Genomic DNA, 23,504 nt, shown 5'->3' on the forward strand with positions numbered 1-23,504 from the left:
CAGGTTCAGAGCGCTGATGAAGATAACAAGTGGAGGCGATCGATCAGCAATTGCCTATAATGAGAAGGGTTGTTCTTGGTGACATCCTGCACCAGCACTCTGAGCTGGAGCTGATAAAGTGCCCCATGTTCTTAATTAACTTCCCTCCATTTCTTTCTTCTTTCGATTTTTCGTCTGTTTTGTGACATCTGCTTGGGCCGAAGGCTGGGGAAAGATGCTTTGGTTGGACACAATCTCATTGCACCAATAGGGGGGCAGGATGCTGCAGTCCTGCCCCAGAGCGATGGGACCCTGCGGGCAGGGACTGGTCTCCCATGCTCCTGGCCTGGCTGGTGCTTTGCTGCCTTCTGTTTCCCCACCAGTTGCATTAACCAGCATCACCCTGGCGTGGGGTGCAGGTGCTCGGGGGGGGGGATGTTGGTGACTCTCTCTTCAGCACGATGCATCCTCCCAGAAGCTGGAGGTGATCCCTTTGTGCTGAGGATGCTGCGGGATGAGGCTGACAGATGATTATTTACCCAGCGCTGGCGGGGTGGGCACGGAGGCGAGATGCAGCCTGTGCCCCAAGGAGCAGGCAGTCTGTCAGGCAGCAGAGCTGGGGCTAATGATGAATGACTCCTGAAATAAATAAATAAAGCTCGAGGGCCTGGAAAAGAGAGAGAAAGAGACACCAAGTATTACCCTGAACCACGGGGAAATGGAGCTGTTGAGGACCACGGATGCTGTCAGGCGCGTGGTGCAGATCTGCAGTGGTTTATTGGTAAATGCTAAAGGATGGTGTGTGGTTGTGTGTGAGCGAGGAGAAAGGGATGGGGCAGAGGGGAAGTACATGATCCTGGGTCAGATGCTTCCCTGCCTTTGTGCATCTCAGAGGAGAGCCCAGCTCCTGCCCTGGGTGCAGAGAGGGGAGGCCACAGAGAAGTCTCCAGCCCAGGAGGATGCTCCTGGCATTGCCTCTCTCTGGCCATGCTGTGGAGCTGCCACCAGCACAGGCTTCCTTGTGCCTGCTGCCTGGGGACAGCACTGGGCACTTTGTACTCATGGGAGGACCAGAGGTACTGAGAAAGGAGGGAAAAGTGTGTGTGTGTGTGTGTGTGTATGTGCAGTGTCACTTCGTACTCAGAGCACTGTCTCAGTGTGCAGCTTCTTCTGGTTTCCCACATTGTAAAAGGGGATAATACTGTCATATTAAAGCACTTGGAGATCTGGGGATGAAAAGCAGCATATAGGACCAAGACAGCCCTGATCAAAGCTCTTTTTCTCTCCATCTGTGTTTGTTTCCCCATGGAAGATAATACTCTGCCTCTTTCTTGTAAATATTATTTTAAGATCTAAGGAGCTCCCTGCTAGATAAACAGTGGTGCTCAGCTCTGAAGCATCTCCACGGGCTGCTCTAATTGTGTTTGCCAGCACCGCGGCCTGCGTTGTGGAGTGGGTTTGGGAGTTGTGTTTGAGTGGAGAAGAGGGGCTGCTTCCAGAGGGGAAGAGGCAGGCTTGGAAATACCCCATGGGACCCCCCATTCTTCAGGCAGGATCGTCTTTTGGGCTCAGTGTTTTCTGCCCAGCCCTTGGATCTGGGCACCCAGAGCCACTGCTTAGCCTTGAGGTGAGCTTTGCTTGTGGGCAGGGTGTGTTTGTGTTCTCAAGGTGTATTGAAGCTGTGGGGGAGGTTGGTGCTATGGGTGCATGGCAGCCCCATGTGCTCACAGCTGCTTTTCGAGCCGAGGCATCACCATCACAGGCTTTCAGGTGCCTGATAGGGAGCTGGGATGGCTGTGGGCTCTCCCCACCGTTAAATAGGGCTTTGCTGGTCAGCGCGAGAGTGGCTGGGGAGGGGGATATGAGCATTAGGAACAAGTACTCCAATGCTCACATCTTCATAGAATCAACTCGGTTGGAAAAGACCTTTAAGATCACCTAGTCCAACCATTAACCCAGCACTGCTGAGGTGCTCCCATTAAACCATGTCACCCAGGGCCTCTTCCACACCTTTTGCTCTGTTTCCCCAGGAAAAGAGGCTCATACTTGCCAGCAAAGCAGCTAGAATGTGGGACACGGCCCACGTGGGGCAGCACGGCACGTTGGCATCTCCTTGCTCCCATGGAAGGTGCCACTTAGGGTCCTGGGCCCGATCCAGGCACACAGCACAAGCCTGCAGCGTTGGCTCCTGGTCCCAGCCCCGGCAGCGCTGGGTTTGCCCAGGGCAGGGTGTTAGATGGGAGCAAGCAGGGAACGTGGGGTGGCAAATTGAAATCTGGTCTCTCCCGTCCCCAGGGGAGGTGACAAATGAGCTCGTGGTTCTGCTAAAAGCTTTTCTGCCTCTCTATAAAGAGGTTGCTGGGAGGAAATGAAGTGACCCAGTGCCCTTGGTTAATACGCAGCACAAACTAAGCTGGTGCTGCTGGGAGGAGAAGAGACCTCGGCGCAGCCCTCTGCCTGCGAGGTGTTTGCTCCGATTGATACGTCTAATGGGAGTCATTCTCCTGCAGCAGCTGCAGAAAATGAAGATGTTTAATCATCTGCTGGATCTGGGTGGAACTTTTTCGCAGGGAATTGCTTTAAAGTCACCCTTCTCCCTTCAGCAGGCAGCTGAAACAGAAGAGAAGCCCAAATGCTTCTGTGGTGCAACTGGTCTTCCAGTTGTTCTGTTCCAGTGAATGTGAAATGAAGGGATGGTCCCTCCCTCCTGCGTTTATGGGTTTTTAAACGCAGAACTAACATTTCTATCGCTGGCTCCATGAGGGTGGAGGAAAAGCACCACATGGCAGCGTGCATGCATAGGGCTGACCCATCCCCACAGCTGTAACTGCAGCATCTCCCACAGGCTCCTCTTGAAGCAGTGAGGCCCGGGCCAGCCAAACTGCTCTGGAGATCAGGCCCCCTCCTCCTGTATCCCCTCAAAGTGGCTTAGGGGAGTTGGGTGTCCGGCACCCTCCGAAATGGGAGGAAAAGCTTCACAAGCATCTTAGCGGCTTAAGTTAAGTCCCTTTGACTCTCAGTGGAACTTAAGCTCTTAAGAAATGTGGGTGCTGCTGAGCATTTCCCCCTTTGTGCCTTGCACCCTTGGTGCCCTCGCTACATGCTGGCTGCAGGAGCCGCAGTGGGAAGCTGCTCCTTGCAGATGCTGCTCAGTTCTATTATTGCTAACAATGCTCGTGCAGATCCTGTGCTTGGCACTGATGAGGTGCATGCTTGTACAGACAGAGCTGGAGATTAGGCCGTGCACAGAATGAATGCCTTACAGGAGCCCTTTTCCTGTAAGAATTAATCTTATTCCTGAAATGTGACCGTATCTAGCACAAATCTGACCCCACGGGGGGGCCACGGCTTCGCTTAATTGCATTCTTTAGCAAGGATTGAGGTCTATTAGGTGGTTTGCTTACATTGCAGGAGATCTTGTGCCAGAGCATTCAGAGAGGGTTTGAAGGTCCGTGGAGCAGTGCAGGAAAACTGCCATTATGTTGACTTGTGTGGTGCCAGGGCCTTGGCTGGGTGCTCAGCAGCCAGGCAGGAGTGATGCAGGCCTGCTTCCAAGAGCATAGACAAGGTAAGCAGAGGGAAAGAGGATCTGGGATAGAGCCCTCGTGGTTTGAGCATTCCTCAAAGCCATTGCCACTTGAATTCGGCACTGCCGGGAGGGCAGGAGAGCCTTGCTGCATGGCGGCTGGCTTGCCACACGTGGCATGTTCTGCATTGCAGGCAGGGATCGTGCTGACGATTAGGGTCTGTTTCCAGTCTCCCTAGTGCCAGGGTGCTGCCAGGAAAGCAGAGCAAGCTCCTGTCCCAGTCTTTCCTTGCTATCCATGAGGGATCCAGGTGGGTGCACATCTTGGTGTCCTGAAAATCCCACAGCCAGGGGCAGAGAGGCAGTGACGGACCTGCTCTGAAGGATGAGTTGCTGCATTGAAGCTGACATGTCCTAATATCTCTGCCAGCACTTTCTGTCTCCGGCAAGGGCTCGGGAAGCACATTAGCACCGGAGCGGAAGTGTCACCCTCTGGCATCTCCTTCTCTAATCTTGGAGCTGTTGCTGTATCCCCTTTACCAGACCTTCTCTATCGGAGCCCGTTACAGCGTGAAAAGCTGTGCTGGGTGTGGGGGAGCAGAGCTGCCAGGCTGGAACGTCTCCCTCATGTGCCTGCATTCAGCTCCAGCATCGGGGGTTCCTGAGGGGGTGCTGCATGGGGCAGTGCAGCCTCTTGGCTGCTCTGAGCCGTGGAGGGTCACTGGTGCTGCATTTGGAGAGCAGATGAGGCTCAAGTTAGTGTTTGGAGGCATTTACTGGGGCTGTGGCAAGGGGGATATTGCTCTGACAAAGAGAACCAAGATCTTCTGCACTGCTCTGGCCTTTGAGGGGGTAACAGAGAACTGATGTGGCTGGGAGGATGCTCTCTCTGACTCCAGCCCTGTCCCCCTCCAGCCTCACTGGTAGGAGCTGCATGGCTGGAGAAGGGAGAGCCAGCGAACAGCATCACGGTCCCATTTTGTTGTGCTGGCATTGCCACCACATCCCCAGTTTAATGAGCAGTTCCCATCACAGCTATTCAGAACGTTCCCAGTCTCTGCTCGCCTCTGACAACAACAAAAGAAACCCCAATGCGTTGTTCTGTGCCCTGGAACCCTGCGATCCCCGTGTTAAGTCTGGCTGGAGCCTTTGTGTTCCTCTGAGTGTCTAGAGCAAACATTTGAAGAGATTCCTAGTGCTATAATCCCAATTTGGTCTCTTTTTTTGTGACAGTATCAGTATTTCTGCTTGCTTTGCACAAGGCAGCGCTGAAGCACGTTGGAGCTGGGCTAACATAGAGCACACAGCAGAGGCTTTGTAAACCTCAAAGGGCAAGTCCCAAGCTGTCGCTGAGAAGTTGCTCTTTAGGGCTGAGTACGTACGAGTGCTTCGTGTTTATCCTGCCTTTGCTTTTCATTCCGTCCAGTCCAGCTTTGGAGAGTTAACAGGACAGAAAAGGATTAAAATGCCCCTTCACCCTGCCTGTCCCAATGGTCTCTTACCCTGATGCGTATCAGAAAGCTTAAGCAACCTCACTATCCCCTTAGTGCTTTGAAAGCCTTTGATCCTGTACAATATCCCCTACCTGGCTCTTCTCCAAAAGGTGATAAACCCCGGGTTTGATTTTTAATTGGGGTAACCAATGGCAGGAAGGAATCCATGCACATCTGAGAGCATCCTTCACACCACTGCATCCCATTGTTCTGGTGCTCAGCGGCTGATGGAGGAACCTCTTCAGCTGCTGACCCTACCAGGAGGTTGTGGCCACAGTTTTTACTCTGTTTTCAGCCCTTTTGGGGCAAAGCTCACCTCTGTCACTGAAGGATGAAGCGTTTCCCAGTACTGACACACAGGCCTGGGGTAGCTGCTAAGAATACAGCTCCCTTAATGCCAGTCCAGCTTTGAAAAGGGATCAGGATAAAACTGCAAGCAGGCAGCTCCACTGGGAGCCAGGCGTTGTCTCCATGGGAATGTGCCTTAGGATCCATCAGGATCAGCTGTGGCACCTCCTGCTCCAGGTTTTATCTCTGCCAGTTTTGTGTTAGCTCTGTAATGCGGTTCCTCGGGGGGGGGGGGGGTGCTGAGGCACTGGGCAGCATAGGGACTGTGGGACATGCAGGAGAGCTGCTATGATCCCAGCTTATGGTAGGGATCCTGGGAGACTGGCAGTGTGCATTTGCCTTCAGGATGCTGATCCCAGGGCTGAGGGTCAGGCTGGGTGGTTGGGGTGAGCACAGAGCCTGCCCAGGCAGGGAAGCAATCCCTCTGCGTGGTTCCTCCTGTGCCAGGTTTATGGATTCCTTTGCTTGCCTTGTGCTTATGTGGGAAAATCGCCCTTTCGGGGCAGTTTGTGGCCCGAGTCCTTCGTGGTACCAGGGCGAAGGCTGCCTGGCCTCCCCCCGCAGCGAGGGCTCTCTCTGGGCTCCGTTTGGGTGCCTCCTCCCCATGGATGCCGCTTCCCCCCTTCCTCCCTCTGAGTGCCTTTGTGCCTCCGCAGGTGCTGACAACGCTGGGGAGACGCCGCGAGTCCTGCTGAGCCGGAGCCCTCCGGCTGGGGCTGAAGGCCACTGCAGAGGATGAGGATCCTTCCCAGCCCTGGGATGTCTTCGCTGGTCTCCCTCGTGAACCTCCTGTCTGTGCTGCTCGTAGGCTGCGTGGCTGAAAGTAAGTTATTGCTGCTCTGCTTTGAACCGGCCAGCGCAGGTTGCCCCTAAAACTGCCACAGAACCGGAGAGAAGGGAAGGGCCTGGCAGCTCCTTCTGCTTCCTTCCCCTTCTCCCAGCCCCGGCTCGCCCATGTTGTCCTCTCCTGCTCTTGCCCTTCAGGCATGTCGGACACTAGTGACTGTTGTCACGTTCCTTGCTGGGGCTGGATTCAAAACAGCATCCAAAGAGAGAATGTTACATTTGTGCTTCCCCTGGGTGAACCAAGTCCAGCTTAACACAGTTTTAGGTTTGCTGCCTTTCAATTCTTGCTTTAAAAAAAGGAAAAGGGGAAGCAAAAAAAAGCCCAAGTGAAAATCTCCATCGACTCCAATGTAATGTTCCTTCGACATGGAGGCTGATCGCTTGGGATCAGTGGGGAATAGACTCTGCCAAGCTGATGGAATTAGGGCTTTTTTGCCTCCCCACAAAGCTGCTTGGAGCTGGTGAGAGGGCTGCTGTGCTCAGCACAGCCCGTGACAGCGTTCAGTGTAATCACTTTGGTATCGGGGTTTATTACCACGAGCGGATCCTGCTCTTGCTGGGAGATGTGTTCTAGGGCCGCTTTTTTGGTGTGCAGCTGTGGGTCAGGCTGGACCTCAGATGGTGCCGCTGGTGTTCATAGACACAAAGCTCCAGTTTGAGCCACTGCTGTCTGGAGCAGCAGGAGCAGTGCAGTGCTTGGCAGCAAGGAGCCTGGCACCAGCCTTTTGCCCATTTATCCAGGATGTTGCAGCCAGTGCCCTTGTAGGTTCTTTATCAGCACCTATGGTAGATGGTTAAGGCTGTGAGCATCCGGGATACATGGTTAATGCTATGAGCACCTAGGGTAGATGGTCAAGCTACCATTGGAGCTGCTGTGTTCCACCTGGGCCCAGCTGGAACAAGAGGCCTCATTGGCTTGTGAAGATGGGCACTGGTGGTAGGTAGGCTCCATTGACTCCTCCAAAAGCAGAAGATTGCAAAGCAGAAATCTCCATTCCTGCCTCTTTATGCAGTACAGGGGATGGTTACAGTGGCAAATCCCATGTGAGGGCTCCAGGGTCTCATTCTTGCCACTGGTTTGCTGTAACACTCTTGGCTAAACCACTCTGCTCTTGTTTTCAAAGCAAGCAGTACAGCTTTGCAGGCGCACATGGAGAGTTCATGTGTGTGCAAGTGCCTCTCTGTGTAAGTAGGACCCTGAATCACGTCCTGCGATGGCTGCATGCTTGTGAAAACTGGGGTCCTTCTAAGTGTCCCCCAGGCCCTGGGTGCTCACTGCTGGGAGTGGGCACTCTGCAGGATTTGCTGCTCAAAATCATGGCTCCGTGGGTTTGGTTTTCCCATGGGTGTGGTTTTGCTGGGATGGAACGAGCATCTTGTCCATCCTTGTCTTCTGTGGGATGAGATCTCGGAGGTTCCAGCAGAGCTGGGAGATCCCACGTGCTGTGGGGCTGCTCCGAAGCTCTTGTGGTGGAAACCTGCCCTCAGGAAGGGCTGATGCTGAGCACACACAGGAGGCACCAGTTGCATGGCCCAAGCCCTGCTGAAATCTGTCACTGCTCAGCAGACACCTTGCTGCTCGCAGCCAAGTTTCTCTCTTCCGTAGCTCTGCAGTGTCCTTGGATCCTGAACGGGGAGGTTTTGTGCTTTTCTAACTCCTGCTGCTCACACGTAGGGAACGTTGCAGTTGCAGGATGCGGTGTCCAAGGTGGGGCTGCTCTTACCTGCTTGCAGTGCAGCTGGAGTTGGGCTGGACATTGTCTCTTCTGCTGACCTGTTGAGCACTGCAGCACCTCCCTGACCTGTCTGCCTTTGGGCATGCCAGTTGGAATTGCCCCATGGCCCTTGCCCTCTGCCTGCTCCTGCTGCTGAGTTGGTAGCTCCTGATCTTGGAGGGGCAGCTGAATTCTGCCTGGAGAGCGCAGTCAGGAGCCTCGGAGCCGGTCTGCAGTGCTCCCCACTGAGGCATGCAAACAGCAAACAGCTTTGTCTGTCACAACTGCAGAGGCTGTGTGAGGAGCTGTCACTCTGTTCTGACAGTGTCCTCTCCCATCAGATGGCCCTGGGCTCTCTCACACTGCCTCTCGTGTAATCCCTTGGCTGCCTTCCATTTGGCTGGTGCTTGCCACGGCGCTGACCCGATTTCCTGCCCTAATTCAGCAGAGGGGCTGCCAAGGCTTTGCAGCCCCCAGGGTCTGTGCTGCCCTGGGCTGGTGTCCCTGCTGCCGTGGGAAGCCCAGCGTCACAGGTAGGAAAGCCCTGGGACTCTCCTGGGAAGCTCCTGGAGGGCAGCACCTCCCCAGCGCCACAGGGAGCGGCTCCCCTTGCAGCAGAACAGGGGCTGAAAGCTGGAACTTGCCTCCTCTTCCAGTGCAGCGCTGGAGGAGCTGTGGCCTCTGCAATCAGATGGCCATTAAAATACTTCCCTTGTTTCCCAGGCTAATTGATCTCAGTCAGTGATTTAAATCTTCCCATGGCAGGAACGTTCTATTTAAAGGAAACTGCCATTTAGATGAAAAACCCAAAGCACCACACCACTGTCTGCCTGCTCTTCTTCCTTGGGAAGCTGACGAGGACGATCATTGGGAGGTAGAAAGCAGACCTGTTTCTTCTCTTTCTCTTTGGTTGTGTATGGACACTTTCTTTGTTTCTTCTGTATGGTCAGGGGCAGGCACAGACCTGGAAATTCCTCGCTCCAGGATTATTTTCAATGGCCTCTCACTAACTGGAATGTGTTATTTTGTTGAGGATTCAGCTGGTTGTACAAGCAGCATTAATCCACGTTGCTGCAGTGAGTTAGGGGAGGCCTTCCTAAGAGCTGTGCCCAGATGTGCTGCACAGCTGGGAGAACACCCAACAGCATGGACAGATGAGGTGTGGATATGGGGCTGGGGAAGGGAATAGTTTCCCAAATGGCTGCTGGACCTGGGCACAGAACCAAGCCTTGTTTTTCCCAGTCAGACCTGACCTGAGTCATGAAACCTCTGCAGCGAGCACCTTGAAACAGCTCATTGTGTGCATAGGCAAAATCAGTCTCATCTCGGTGGCTGGAGCTGGATGGGATGTTTCCTGCCAGCACTGTGCAGAGTGCATTTGGCTGGGCCTTGGGGCAGTGGTCAGGTACTCCTGCCCTCTTCTGCTATCTGGAGGAGCACCGTACCCACTCCTCAGTGCTTCTCAGTTGCAGATAAAAGGCTGCTTACTGTATAGAAATGCAGTGGGTTTGATAACTGAAATCAACATGCTCACTGTTTTCAAGTGGATTTTTCCCATTGATTAAACCTTTGCATTTTACAATAGTGCTTTGCTAATTGGTACTTTGCATACACAGGAGGCTGGTGTGTGGCTCTCTCCACCCCAGCAAAGATTTAATAGCAGATGCAGTAGCAAACATTAGTTATTACTTAGGTTTCCTTCCTTTTATAAATGACATTACAGAACGCTTACCAGCGCACTCTGAACTATTACCATAAATAATTAAATCTAAATTGCAGTTGACAAAATAAGAGAATAAAGCCCCTTTGATGACGCATTACCCTGGCTCGCTTCCCTTGTCGTTGCCCTTGCTCCACTGATAATTTGCAGAAGAGAGTCATTCATGCTGGGCCCATGTGCGCGGGGGGCTCTCGTGCTCTGTGAGCTGCAGAGCATCCGTGGAGCCTGGCAGCAGATGGCAGCAGGGGCTGCACCACGCATGTGAGGCTGGTGGAGAGGGTGGAAAACGCGTGTGGTGGGTTGGGACTGGAGCTCGAGCAGGTCATAGTCATGGAAGCACAGGACAAAGAGCCCCTCTCCAGCGTCCTTGTAGCCCCCTTCAGACACTGGAAGCTGCTCTGAGGTCTCCACGCAGCTTCTCTTCTCCAGGCTGAGCAGCCCCAGTGTTCTCAGCCTGTCCACGTTCAGGCTGATGAAGCAGGGCTGTGTTCGGGAGCTGGTGCAATGAAGAAAGGTGTGTGGAATGTGTGTGCTCCATGGCATGTGATGGAGGAGCCGGTGGCTGGCTGCAGGCTTGTCTCACTGAGATCCAGATCCCAGCAACTTAGAGATGCATCTGACTCCTCTCTGCTGAATGGTCCCTCCCATGCTTTTATCCACAGAGGATTAGCCTCCGCAGCAGAGCTCACAGCTTTTAGCTCTGGAGGTCCTGGCTTTGATCTCTTGTTGGCCAAGACAGCAGTTGTCAGATAAGATGGTCGTAAAAATCAAGGGAGCTCCATCTTAGACGTGTTAAGACGACATCAGTTTGAAGTGAATCTTCCTCCACTGTGGGAGAAAGCTGCTCCATTTGTAAGTGTTTGAGACTGATATGTGATAGTGCAACGGCACTGACCAAAGGGAAGGAAGATGTTGAAAGGAGGGGAGGCTGAATTGCCCCACAAGCAATTTGGGTACATGACAGAGTGCCTGCTTGGGTTCAGGAGCCAGGGGGATAGTGCAAAAAGGCTTTTTCCCCATGGGTGTGGGCTGAAGGGGGTGCAGAAGTTAAGGTAGGGACATGTAGGAGGTTGTGTGGTCAGTTGGTAGGTGGTGGGCTTAGTGTCGCACATTGTTCCTTCAGTGATAGAGTCTTCATGGTATGCAGGAGGAGGCAGCATCTGAATTGAGTCCTCCTCGAAGGCAGAGATCCCTGCTTCCCTCCCAGATCCTCTTGCTGGTTGTGTTCCCCATGTAGGCAAGGAGGTGCCTTGCTGTCCTTGTTTCTGAATTGCCCTTTCCTTTGCTGCCTTCTCCATCTGCCAGCTGCCACCCAGGCTGTGGTTGCTGAGGGTTTTGGGCTGGTTGTCATCCCACTCAAGGACACTGAATTAAGCTTCTGTGTCACCTTGTCTAAGTGCCTGATGAAATTAAACCTTCCCTGCTTGGATTGAGTGATGTAGCTCTTTGGCTCTTTTCTGTGTGCCTCCTATAGGAACTGGAGAGGAAATAAGTCATCTTTTGAAAGCGCTTCCTTGGGGGCAGGAGATGCTGTCACCTCCCGGGTCTCAGCTGTGCCCCTCACTGCAAATGCTGATTAGATTAATGTCTGCTGAGGAGCACCTGGGGACAGCAGCAGCCACGGGTGCTTGGGACCCAGTCATGGGTGTCTCCTGGTAAAGGAGCTTTTCCCAAGCAGAGGTTCTTGCTGCTCAGCTTCATTAGATGGTTAAGTTAGGGGAAAAGAGCATCTGTTTGTTGTGTAAACAAGCGCCTTGTGTGGAAAGTGTGTGAGAGAGGAGAAGTGTGTCTTCACCAGCCCTGGGTGCCAGAATGAGGGCTTTCACTCTGGGTCAGGCCTTACCAGGAAGCCAGTACTTATTCCTGTGGGACTTTCCCCTTTGGGTGTCCTTTTCACTTGGTTCTTGCATTGGTTATCTCCCCAAGACCCTGGCTCACATCAGCTTTTCATCTGCTTGCCAAGGGCTGTGTGGTTGTGTCTTTTTGAGACCAGCAAGATAGGAATCTCCCGGGGCACTAAAGGGAATCTCTGAGGGTATTCCCACCCTTTGTGTGGCCTGGCAAGCCCAATATTATTCTTAGAAGGCAAGCAGAGTGCGTCTCAAGGCCGCCTGACCAGAGGAATGTCATTGTTGAGTGCGAGTGGGATGGAATCTGGGCTCAAGTTGGCCTGTGGGACACAATCTCTGAAGAACAGTTTGATTTACTCTGTGCCACTCTTCCCCTCCAGTCAAGGATGTTCTCTTGCAACTTAATTGGTCCCAGTTCCCACCTTAGAAAGCTGCTGTGATGTTCCCTGCACTGCGGCTGCCTTTAATTTGGGGGAATTGTTAAAGTTCATGAGCGCAGTCACGTTTTATGCCATCTGCTGCATGCAGAACCATCACTGGGCACTGAACGGAGTCGGGAGCGGCCTTGCGCTGTGACTGCTCCTCTGAACCCTCCTGCCCTCCTTTTGCTGCCCAGGTTTGCTTTTCTGAGCAAGGACTTCTCTGGCCATGTTGATGTCCAGTGTAATCGGGCTCCGGCTTGGGTTGGGGTTCTCATACTGCAGACGTTAAACAGCCCTGGTAGGGCTTGGCAGAGGAGCCGCTCGCTCCGTCCAAGGACACAGCAGATAACAGCGTGACTGTGGAAGAGATCGCGGCTAACCTGGACCTGAGGAGTGCCAGGAGGCAGCATTAGAAATACATTCTGGACATCTACCACTAGGACTTTGAAAGAGGCTACTGCAATGAATGGTTCACGCAGTTGACATGGAACATGGCTTGACCTGTTTTCACAGCAGCATTGCGCAGAGATGAAGCATGTCCCGTCTTGCTTGTTGCAGACATGAAACGTTGCTGTACCATGCAGGCTAACTTAAACCTGGTGCTGGCAGCTTCATCTCTAATGCACAGCATCGTTTCTGTGTGCCTTTTGAGGCCAAGAGGAAAAGCAAAGCTTTAAAGAAGGAAGAAACCAAACCCAGCCCAGCAGAAGGAGCTGCGCGTGGTTTAGCATTCCACAAAGTTTCCCCGAGTCCTGCAAACCTTTAATTGACTCAGGAGCATAAAATTGAGAAGGGGAGAGAGTGTGAGAGCGTGCGGAGTGGCGCGAGCGCGCTGAATAATTTATTGTCCTTTGAAGTTGCAAGAGAAATCTCAGCTGCCTTGGGGAGCTGTTTCTGCCCGCTCTGAACGGGTTCCTCCTCACTTTCAGCTCATTCAGAGGCCGATAGCTTTGCATTCTCTGCATAATTAATGAGCATAGCTCCCCCCCACACATACACAGAGCCCCCACAGAGCGGTGGGGTGAGGAGGCTTGGTGGGGGTTTTAATTAATAAAGTCAAATTAATTTGGCTCCGTCCTCTTCCTCCCTCACCTCCGTGGAGCTGCTGGGGTTACTCATCAGGCGGAGCATGCCGGTGAGTGCCAGATCTTCAGCCTGGGCTCGGATCTGTTGGAACGAGTGTATACAGTGACACTGGAGGTGTTCTGCAGATGAGCAGTTAAAGATCACCTTGAGCCTGGCTCCTGTGATCATCGCCCAGCGAGCCAGGAAGATCCTTCAGCTCTCGTTGTTGTCTGCCTCTATGGGTAGGATGTGCTTGGGTTTGAGGGCTTCCAGCCTGCTCTTTTGCTTTGTGATAGGTGCCAGGCACTGGGTTTGTGACTGATCTGTGGCAGAGACAAGCACCCTGTGTGCTATGGAGAGAGGTGGATCCCTTCCATACATATGGATGTATGATGGTAGCCTGGAGAATTCCTGCTGAAACTGGATGACTTCATGCTAGCTGCTGTTCCCCTGCGATAAGGCCTGGTTCCATCTCCGAAAACTAGACCAGAAGGAGGGATTATGCTTTCCCTCCAGCAGGCAGGAGAACGTGGTTTTTCTCACCTTGGGTGTCAGAACTAGGAATAGATCTTTGGTAGCCTCAGTCTTACCCTGCTTCCACTGCTGCAGGCCCGTATCTCCTTTTCCAAAGGGTCTGTATCTGAGTGAGTGGCAGATAGGAGCCTGTATGGATGTGCCAGATCCCTAAAATGACAAACCTCCTGGCAAGAACAGCTTGGTACGGTGCTGGCTATGGAAGGTGTGCTGCCTCATCCAGGCTGAGGGGCAGGGTGCGAGCTGGCAGCGCAGGCTGGCGTCAGAAAGGAGCAGGCATTGGGGTTGTTGGACAGCCAGGGTAGCAAAGGGGGATGAAATGAATTCTCGATCTATCTCACCCATCTTCTGCTTGTGTTAAATCCCATGCTGGGTCATATCCTTCACTGCTCTCCTTCATTCCCTGCGGCCTTGCAGGAAGGGAGAGGGGGGAATCTTTCAAGTGCCATTCCCCTGTGTCCAGCCGGGAATACACCTGCCTTCAGTCCTGTCTAGCCCAGCTTTGCTGAGGTGGGTGCAGGCTTTGGTGGATCAGCAGCGGGGGAATAGCAAGGTGGAAGATCTCACTTCTAAAAAAACATCCTTGGTCTTTTTTTACCCTCCCTTCCCAGCCTCGCCAGTCCCATCTCCCTGAAGGGAGCCAGGAGCTGCTGACAGTAAGAGGAAGTCTCTGTCTGAAGCCTATAATTATCCTGTCTGCCTTCCCAGAAAAGGCCAGTTGGGGAGCGAGCGTGCTCGTGTTCCGCGGCCCAGCCCCGCGTTCTGCTGCCTCCCCAATTACTGCTTAATGGACTTTTTATGATGATAAGACGACTGGGTTGGGGAGAAGTTATTGACGGGGAAATGGAATATAATTCACTCCTTGTTTGTTTGTCCTGTCAGAAACCCCTCGTTTTAACTTTCGTTGTGAGGCACTGGGAAACAGCCCGCGGGGAAAAGAAGTGCGGGATCTGCTGGTAAAACCCTGCATTTGAGGTCCAGAGTCTGTGCAGGACCCTTCCAAAGGGGTGTTTTCAGTCTTGTTGAACCTCTCCATAGAGACCCTCCCCGTCACCTGCATCAGTCTTGCTCCCGGTTTGCAGCTCTGGCTCCTCTTGTGAAGACAAATGTAAATCACAGAGCCATCTTCCCTGCCTCTACCCCTCTTGCAAGCTCCCCCGCTCCCCAATGCCGCTGCTTTGAAATACAGACCCATTCCAAACATCCCATTCTTGCTCCCCACTCTCCATCTGTCTCAAATTTGGCTGCTCTCTCCCGTTTTCATCTGCTCCATGGTTTGTCTCCTCCATGTAATCTTCACTTCCCTGCTCTGGCTCTGAACACCTCCCTCCTTTCCATCTTGCTCCAGTTCTCTTGCATTTTCATAGAATCAAACTGGTTCAGGTTGGAAGGGACCTTAAAGCTCACCCAGTTCCAACCCCTGCCACAGGCAGGGACCCCTTCCACTGGAGCAGCTTGCTCCAAGCCCTGTGTCCAACCTGGCCTTGAGCACTGCCAGGGATGGGGCAGCCACAGCTTCTCTGGGCACCCTGTGCCAGCGCCTCAGCACCCTCATACTAAAGAATTTCTCCCTAATGTCCAGTCTAAATCTTCCCTGTTGATGTCTCCTTATCCCCACTGATTTCCCATCCTTCCTACCCTCTGCTCTCCTCTATCTCCCGGTCCCTGGTGTGACAAAGCTGTTCCTCTGCTCCTCCGGCCATGCTTCCAGGCTGTCCCCCACTGCTCAGCACTCCCACCCGGATCCCGCAAATGCAGGGCACGCAGCAGCCCAGGTGTGTGAAACACATCTCCTCCAGCAGCTGAGGAGCACTCAGTGCATGGCTGGAGCTGGATCGTGCATTCCTGGAGAGGATTGGGGGGGGAGATGAAAGCGCTACCGCCCAGGGCTGTAGCTAGGGAGCACCTTGTGCTCCTTGTCCCCTTGTGAGCCTGTGGGAAATGGTGATGGGAAGCAGAGGAGGAAGAGAGGGGGTTTAACCCTTTGTATGCCAGCGAGAACACCATCGGATTCCTTCCTTGCTCTTGAAGTCAGCGAGGGGTGAGAACTAACGAGAGATGTCAGCGCTGAAGCCAACGTGAGCTGGTGGCTGGGACGTGACAAAGCTGTTGTGTGGCCTTCGGTTTTTATCTCCTCCCACCAAGAAGTGCACCGGGAAGAGCGTCCCCGAGCTCTGTCTCTGGTCATCTCTGGTGGTTCCTTTCCTGCTCTGTCGCGGTGTTCAGAGGCTGTGGTTGTGTGCGGTGCCCCCCGGGGTGCTGAGTGCTGCCCTGAGAGCGGCCTCTGCTCTGCTCCTGGTGTCTGGACCGAGGCAGGGATGAGCAATGGGGATCGGCACCTCCGCGCTCGGGATGTGCGGGCAGGGAGAGTGCCCATGGTCAGCCCAGTCTCCATCAGAGCCAGAGCGCTGCATCCCCATTCCGGAGCCTGGGAGAGCAGCAGGATAACACTGACCGTGAATGGCTCGATGGTCTCATCTTTACCTTCGTTCTTGACAGGCAGAGGAGCACATATGTGTGTGTGTGCACAAACACGGGTAAATTTGGACCTGCTTGGTGGTTTTGAGCTCGGATAAAGGTGGCTGCTGGCTGACGTGCCCTCAGCCTCCCTGGCAGTGTGGGCACTCTCATGGGGGGCAGCCCCGCAGGGAGCTCAGCACGACGGGGCCGTCTGTCGGAGGGAGCAGTGGGGCTGCTGTGTGCGCTGGGCAAGGCTGTGACAGGCTGGCCAAGCAGCCGGGAAATGGCCTGGCTGTGCTCTGCCTTTCGCTTTGGTTCCTGTGGCGGAGCTCAGGCCCCGCGTTCCCCAGGCCGGGAATAATGAGTGTTTACTCGCCAGCAAAGGAGGAGCTGAATGCCGGCTCCGGTGTGCTGGCTTCTACCAGAGCGGGGACCAGGGGCACCAGGAATGGAAGCCAGACCTGGTAAAGGATGGGGTTTGTGGCTGCAGGGATGGCTCCGCCGGGGACAAGGGGCCCTTGCAGCCAGGCTCAGGCTGCTGTCTTCATTCAGGCTCCATCATGGAGGTGCTTCCCTGGGTGTGAAGCTCCGAGGTGAATCTGACCCCCTCGGTTCAGCACCGGGTCCCCACTGCGGGGCTGGAGGTGGGGGCAGAGAGCCGGGGTGCAGGGGTGTGGAGGTGCCTCGGGACCCCTCGCTCTGCTCCTTCCTTGCAGAAGGCGAGGCAGGCAACGCAGCGGCGTGGTCAGGGACCAGCCTCCGGCCACCTCTTGGTGCCTCTGGGGTGAGACCCCCTACGAGCATGGCCTCCGCTGTGGGGGCAGCTGGAGGGGAGCGTGGCGGCCGTGTTCCCGAGGGAGCAGCCGGTTCCTGCCCCGTGGCTGTGGCTGAGGGCAGAGCAGCAGCTCCAGCCCCAGCGAGGTCTCCTGGCCATTTTGGCAGCAGTGGCTGGGGTGTCCTCTCCCCCATGGCAGAGGGGCGCGGGGCCGTGTGCCAGCCCCCGTGCCCGTCGGCACTGAGGGCTTTACCGCAGGAGCTTCGCAGTGCAGGCACCCTGGGACGTGTCTGTGAGGCCAAATGCATCCTTGTCCCTCCGTGACCCCACTGCAGTGCTGGCAGTGCTGGGCTCACTTTGGAGACCAGCGTGATGGGAGCCAAGGATCCATGCTTTTGCTGTGTCTGCCCCCCTGCTCCCATTCTGCTCTCAGCTCAGACCTCTTCACCCTCCTCAAACCCACTCCTCAAACCACCTCTGGCTTCTCCGTCCTTTCCTCTGGCTTTGGCTCTTGATGTTTCTGCTGTCTGCTTGTGCCTCGTCTGTTCGCCGTGGCAGCAGTTCTGAGGGATGTTTGGGTGTAACGGGTGAGGCGTCCCCTCCTTTTCCCCACTCCCACATCCCTCCTTGCTCTAAAGCTGCTCAGACTCGTTTGTCATCCGTGTCTCGGCACCAGGGAGATGCTGGGTTGGGGTTTCTTGTACATGGCTGCATTTGAAAAGCTTTTCCTGCTTTGGTGCCCCATGAAAGAAGGATGGAAGGAGAAGGGAGGCAGCAGCACTCTCCTCTTCTGAGGAAGGCTGCCTGGTATGCAGCCTTACGTGGGTTATTGCACCCTGCTCTGCAGTGCATGTGCCCTGGGGAGGAGTAGGGCACCCCCATACCCCATTGCAGCTCCTGCCCATCAGGGGCTCAGGGCTGTCTGGAAGGGGTGGCAGGATGGGATGGATGGGGCATGAGTGTCTCTTCCTTCCAGTTTGTATGCTGTATGGTTGCCAAGGTGTTGCTTGCCCCGGCTCTTGCTTTGGGGCAGTGTGTAGGTGGTGGGCAGGACTGAGAGGTTCGGTTTGACTCAATGGCTGTTAAGCTGTGGAGAAGAACGACAGGTACACAGGAGCCATCCGGCCTCTCCATCCCCCTCTCCAGAGACCCAGGCCCTGTAGGAAGACTCTTGGAGCAGGAATATTCCTTTAAGCTCGAGGTTTTTCCATTCCCGTTTTGATACTGATAAAAACCAAAACCCAGGTTCTGCTACTTTGGAAGCCGAGAAATGGGGAAAGAGGAATCTCTTGTGACCACTGGGCCAAGGTGGGATTCCAGCCTGGGCTTTCCAAGGCTGGCTTGTTCTGAGCTCTCCATGAGTGAAGATGCTGAAGAACATCTCCTGGGGTGCAGGGATGTCAAATGGGAATGCCTGTCTCCGATTTCTGTTCGTTCATTTAAAGCAGAGGTCCAGCAGACCAGGGGAAACACATAGTCCCTTTGGAGCGGGCTGAGAGTGTTTCACTTCCTCGTGGTGCCTTGTTCCTGCTTTTGGAGCCTTTCAGAGGGGTTTGCAGAGCTGGAGAGCGAATCCTACCTCGGTGTTCGCTGCAGGCTGGACCTGGCGTGGCGGAGCTGTGGCAGTCCCACGCAGCACGGAGGAGTTTGTTCCAGCTTCGTATCACCATCACCTTGCCTGCCATGGCGCTGCCTTGCTCCTTCTCGGAGGGGAGAGCGTTGTGCGGTCGGCGTGGGCTGCAGTGACAAGTGCTGCAGTGACTGGGGGTGCATAGGTGGAGAGCACAGCGTGGGGGGGCACAATCAACGTCTGGAGCTCAGAGGCTCGGGCAATTTTAGCATCAACCATTTAGCTGTGATTTTCACTCATTTTCCAAGTGAGTAGCACAATGGAGCGGGTTGGGGGGTAGGCATCGAGGCTGGGTTTCTTTGTCTCTCGCTGAGTTTGTCGTAGGCAGCTCCGCGCTGCGGTGAGCTCAGCTCGCACACTGAGCCCATGGAGCTCCCCGGAAAGGGCTGCTGAGCAATGCCTCCAAGCAGGCTATTTTATTTTAGAGCACCGTCCCTTTCTTCAAGACAGAAATAGAACCTTATTTTCCTCCTCAGCTGTGCTCTCATCATCCTGCATGCACTCATTTAAATGTATATGTGACATTAAGGATTATTAGGGGCTTTTATTTTAGGAAATGAACTTGCATCAATAAAGTGTTCTTAAAAGCCCTGGATGTTTTTGCCTGTACCTTCGGAATTGACTTCCGCAACCTCTTCAGATATTGAACTGAGGAGAAGAGAGGAAGGAAGTCAGGTTGCTGGCAGAGGGAGCATGTGTATTTCAGCCTGAAGCAAGGTTTTGGGTTTGCCTTTCTCCGATGATCCCCCGGTGCCGTTACCTCCAGCGGGACTTGCTTGGTAACCTTTAGCGGTAACATTGCAAAGACGGCTGACCTCCAAATATAGATTGGGGTATTTATAAAGCTGGTGCTTTGTACCCACAGCATTCGGGGGGACATAAACAGCTCCAGCGAATTGTATTTACCTCCAGCATGGAAACAAATGCTTGATTGCATCACGTGAGCTTGCTCAGTGGCTTTTATTTATATCCTGCTGGCCGCACCGGGCAGGGAAGGAGAGCATGCTTCCTTTTATCTTTCGACCCCTAAAAGACCCTGGAGACTTGTCTCTAGCTGCCATTTGCCCTCTTCTGGAGCTCTGTGGTAGGCTCTTTCTATCTTATTTTACAGGCTGGGAGCCTGTACATCTAAAGAAGCACGTTTCAGAGTCACGTGCTCTCCTTTCTCAAGAATAACAGACGGCAACTTTATGATCTGAGTGATTTTATTTGAACACAGCTGTGGCCTCGTCATTTCAATATTTCAATCAATTTCCAACTAACTAGATGAGAGGAAACTGTGCAGGGAAGGCAGGTTGGAGCGCGGAGGGAGCGTTCCCAGAGGATGGAGGCAATACAGGTTCAGCACGGACACGTCTGGCCTCGTCCTCCTATCGCAAGGAGGCCACTGACGCCTCCCTTGGTCAGAAAGCCCATCCTGGCATCCTCTCCCCTCCAAGCTTTTGAAGGCAGGCAGACATGGATGGAAGTCAGTGGCAGGGTGGTGTTCCTTTGGGTCCAGGCTGGCTAAACCACAGCCCAGGCTCTGAGTGTGTTCAGGCATCACCGCACCTTTGAGCATCTGGTTATGAGAGGAGTTTGAAGAGCTCTTGGCTTCCTCAGCAGCGTGAATCCCTTGTTTTTCTCAGATGGCTCATGATGAGGAGAGGGGAAGGGGGAACTGCAGGAGCTGACTGCAGACTTGGCTGCCATGCTCTTGGTCTTGACAACTGGATTGTTTTGAAATGATCACAGCTTCTGTCTGTTGGGCTTTGTCCTCTTCCAAAGGATGGCTTATCTGTTGCTGTGTATGTGAACCAGTGAGGGGCAGAGGAAACACTTGCAGATGAAAACAGAGGTACTGCAAGCCAAGGAGGTTTCATACCATACCCTAAAGCCAAGTTCCTACACCATTTATCTCACCTTTTACCCCTGTATTGGGTATGTTCCTATAAATGTCCCCCATTCCTTGATGTTGTGGTCATCTGCTAGGATTTGGGGAGCACAATTCTGTGTTTTCAGGTTCACCAGCTTTTGGTGGTGATCATTAGTTGGACTTTGCAAGGGCAGAATGCTAAAACAGTTTAGAAGTCCTCTTTTCAGAAGCAAAAGAAACTTTGCAACATCATTGCATTGAAATCTCTTTGTTGTAATCATGTTGTGCTGTAGCTCCTTCGTATGTAAAGTGGAGATACAGACTGTTGTTTCCTAACAGGCCAAGAGGTTTCATTTCATCTGGGATCATTAGAGAACGGCAGTGATAACACAACTATTAATTACAAACAGGGTTTAGTCGAATTTGGTTTTCCTTGTGCCAGTGATGGGAATTCCTTTTTTCTCTTAAAGGTCCCCCTGTGTTCATTAAGAAACCTGTGGACCAAATTGGTGTGTCAGGAGGGGTGGCCTCCTTTGTCTGCCAAGCCACTGGAGACCCAAAGCCACGTGTCACCTGGAACAAGAAAGGGAAGAAAGTGAACTCTCAGAGGTTTGAGGTAAGAGATGTCCTTGAAATCTGTGTCTCTCTAAAGAGGGAGAGACTGACACAAAGCAGCTAGTGCTCTTCTTTGGCCATCCTCAGGCCTGATAATAAAGGGAGGTTTGGAAGGGGAGGAGTTTTAACAGCAGCAGGACTGAAATGCAAGCTCTTGGCCATGTCAACAGCTGGGCTTGTTCCAAAGCAAGGGAATCTTGGCTCACTTACCTTATTGAAGTTTTTTGTTGTTTCTTTTCCCCTCCTGGGACATAATATGAAGCTGCCTTCTTCCTTCCCTAAGAAAGCCCAAGTAAGCTGATGGCACTTCAGCTCTGTAAATGCACCTTTCAGACTCATCCGTGGCTCATTATTTTAACCCTGGGACAGCCTGGAGTAACGTTGCAGTTGCTGGCAAGCAGACCCAAGCAATTGGCATTGTTTAGATAGAAATGAGAGTGGAGGAACAAGGACTAGGAGGTCATCGTGTGGAATTTGCTGTGGGGCTCAGCCCTGCCGGGCAGCTGTGTGCTGAGAGGAGCTTTGTGGTGTCAGCTGCCCATGCAGATGGAGGAACAAGGCGGGGGTTCATCTTTATTTTGTTTTCACTTGCTCTGCTTCCTCCTCCTCCGTCGCAGTTGTGCTCTGAACGCCCACCCCACACACACCATCACCATGGCTCCCTCTTTCAGAGCGTTGGAGATGTACATAGCACTTTTGGGGGGTCAGAGACAGGGTTTGCTATGTGACAGTTCTCTTGTCATCTCGAGGTCAGTGGAGAGACAAGTTGACCATGTCAGTTATGTGTAGGGGATTGCAAGGCAGCTGCTGAAGTGTGTTTGTGAGTGTGTGTGCTTCTATAAATGCTTGTGCCTCCTTTTGGAGCAGGAACAAACCTTCTACTCGCAAGCCAAAGAGGCTTACTGTGTGTCTCTCTTCCCCTTTATCCCCCAGACAATTGAATTTGATGAAAGTGCAGGTGCTGTTCTGAGGATCCAGCCCCTCCGCACTCCCCGGGATGAGAACATTTATGAGTGTGTTGCTCAAAACCCTCACGGGGAGGTCACCGTCCATGCCAAGCTCACCGTCCTCCGAGGTAAGAGCACGCCTGCCTGCCATGTGTCAGTGTCACAGGGGAAAGGGAGCCTCAGCCTCTCTGTTCCTTCCTAGCAGTGGGAAGGCTGTTAAAAAATGCATGGCCAAGGCACAGGTCCGCCTTGTTTTGCTTTGTTTGAACTGTCAGGTCTGTTTTGCTCTTGCAGAGTAAAATCCCTGTGTAAGAAACAAAGCTAAAACTGGACCGCTTGAGGAGGTTTGACTGGATGATGGGCTGAGGTTCCTTCCAACCTGAATTATCCAATGAGTCTATGATCTTCCCTCCCCTCCAATAAAAATTCCTTCCCCAGGTTTATAAGCGGCACCAAAACGTCCCCATCGTCTCCTCAGAAACGTGGCACCACTCATCCACACACCCTAGGAAACCTTCATTGAGGGAATCACTTAATGGGCTGAGGTTGAGTATGCATCTGCAGAGGCTTTTGTGCAGTTGTTATCAATGCCAACCTCTTCCCTTGAGCAAGGTACCTGGTTTGCCCTTCCGGGCATCTTCCCCCTTTCCAGAGGTCCTCTGCTCATGCTCTCACCAAGAAAACAGTTCCCCTCTTCATTTCTGTTCTGGTTCTTTTCCCACTTCTCTCCCCTGTAGAGGATGTTTACATGGATGCCTCCATCATGTCATCTGTTTGAAGCATGCTCCCTGAACTTGATGCGGGGGAGGGAACAATATGCTGGTGCTGTGGATGCCTCTGGACGTTTGCTGTTCTTACCCCGGAGATGGGCAGCATCATTGTGTGAAGCACTCAGCTGGGCTGCTTGCTAAAACTAACCCATTTTAGGGGAGAAGAGGTGTGGGGTCCTCTGCTCAAATACAGGGCAACGCAGGTGACCCGGGCAAGAGGGTTGTGGTGGATACCTGCCTGTTTGCTCCTGAAGGGAGCCCCGCTTGGGAACACTGGCTATTGATGAAGCCAGCAGCAGAAGGGGCTGTAGCAAAGCCATGGTACTTGCAGTAGGAGCCATTATTTCTGCAGCGAGCATGGCTACCCACAGGTTTAGGTGCTCCAGCCAGTGTGTGATCCTCATAAGGAAGCTCTGCATCTGTGCCAGTTGCTTTTTCTTCAGTGTTCTCTCCAAGAGCATCTCAAATCCTTTTGTTTGAACAGACACTGAGCGCCTCCTTCATAGTGCAGAGTGAAATTTGTCTGCAAATCCCCAACGAACAGCAGTAAATAAAGACCAGACATAAAGAGCACATGGCAAAGCCCTTGACCTCCCCTTGTAGCAGGGAATATCCCTTCTGCTGCCCACCCGGCAGGTTCTGTCTTGTCAAGATGCTGGCTGCCTTTGAGCATGTGGGCCCGTGGTCCAGTCATGCCTGACAGATTTGTGTAGGTGCACTTAAATCTTTGTGTAGCTCCTTTGCCTGGCGTGGCATTTAACCTTCTGTTAGCAGTACGTGGTGGGATGGATCTGTCAGGAGATTGGAACTGTGCTTGATGACAAGAGTGTGTCTAGCTGAAGTTACTGCAGAGGGCTGGGAGCCTTGTTCTTCACACTTACTCCTGTGTATTCCTTGGGAGCTGTGACAGTTTGGGAGAAGTGCCCTGCCATCATACTCCAAAGTTTCTACCCC

The 23,504-nt window shown here is 53.3% G+C and overlaps 1 protein-coding gene across 1 annotated transcript in view; it reads left to right on the forward strand.

The window, feature by feature from the left end:
• The window catches only part of PTPRS (protein tyrosine phosphatase receptor type S), a 138,498-nt gene that overhangs the window by 42,435 nt on the left and 72,559 nt on the right, over positions 1-23,504 (forward strand). Inside the window, exons 2-4 of the mRNA XM_057406807.1 lie at positions 6,003-6,169; positions 20,689-20,834; positions 21,767-21,908. Coding sequence (XP_057262790.1) covers positions 6,082-6,169; positions 20,689-20,834; positions 21,767-21,908 — 376 coding nt within the window. The 5' untranslated portion in view covers positions 6,003-6,081. The remainder of the gene's footprint in view (positions 1-6,002; positions 6,170-20,688; positions 20,835-21,766; positions 21,909-23,504) is intronic.

Source organism: Pezoporus wallicus, unplaced genomic scaffold (assembly GCF_028554395.1).
Source record: "Pezoporus wallicus isolate ANWC-B61680 ecotype Strahan unplaced genomic scaffold, APGP_CSIRO_Pwel_v1 contig_10514, whole genome shotgun sequence".
Classification (NCBI taxonomy): domain Eukaryota; kingdom Metazoa; phylum Chordata; class Aves; order Psittaciformes; family Psittacidae; genus Pezoporus; species Pezoporus wallicus.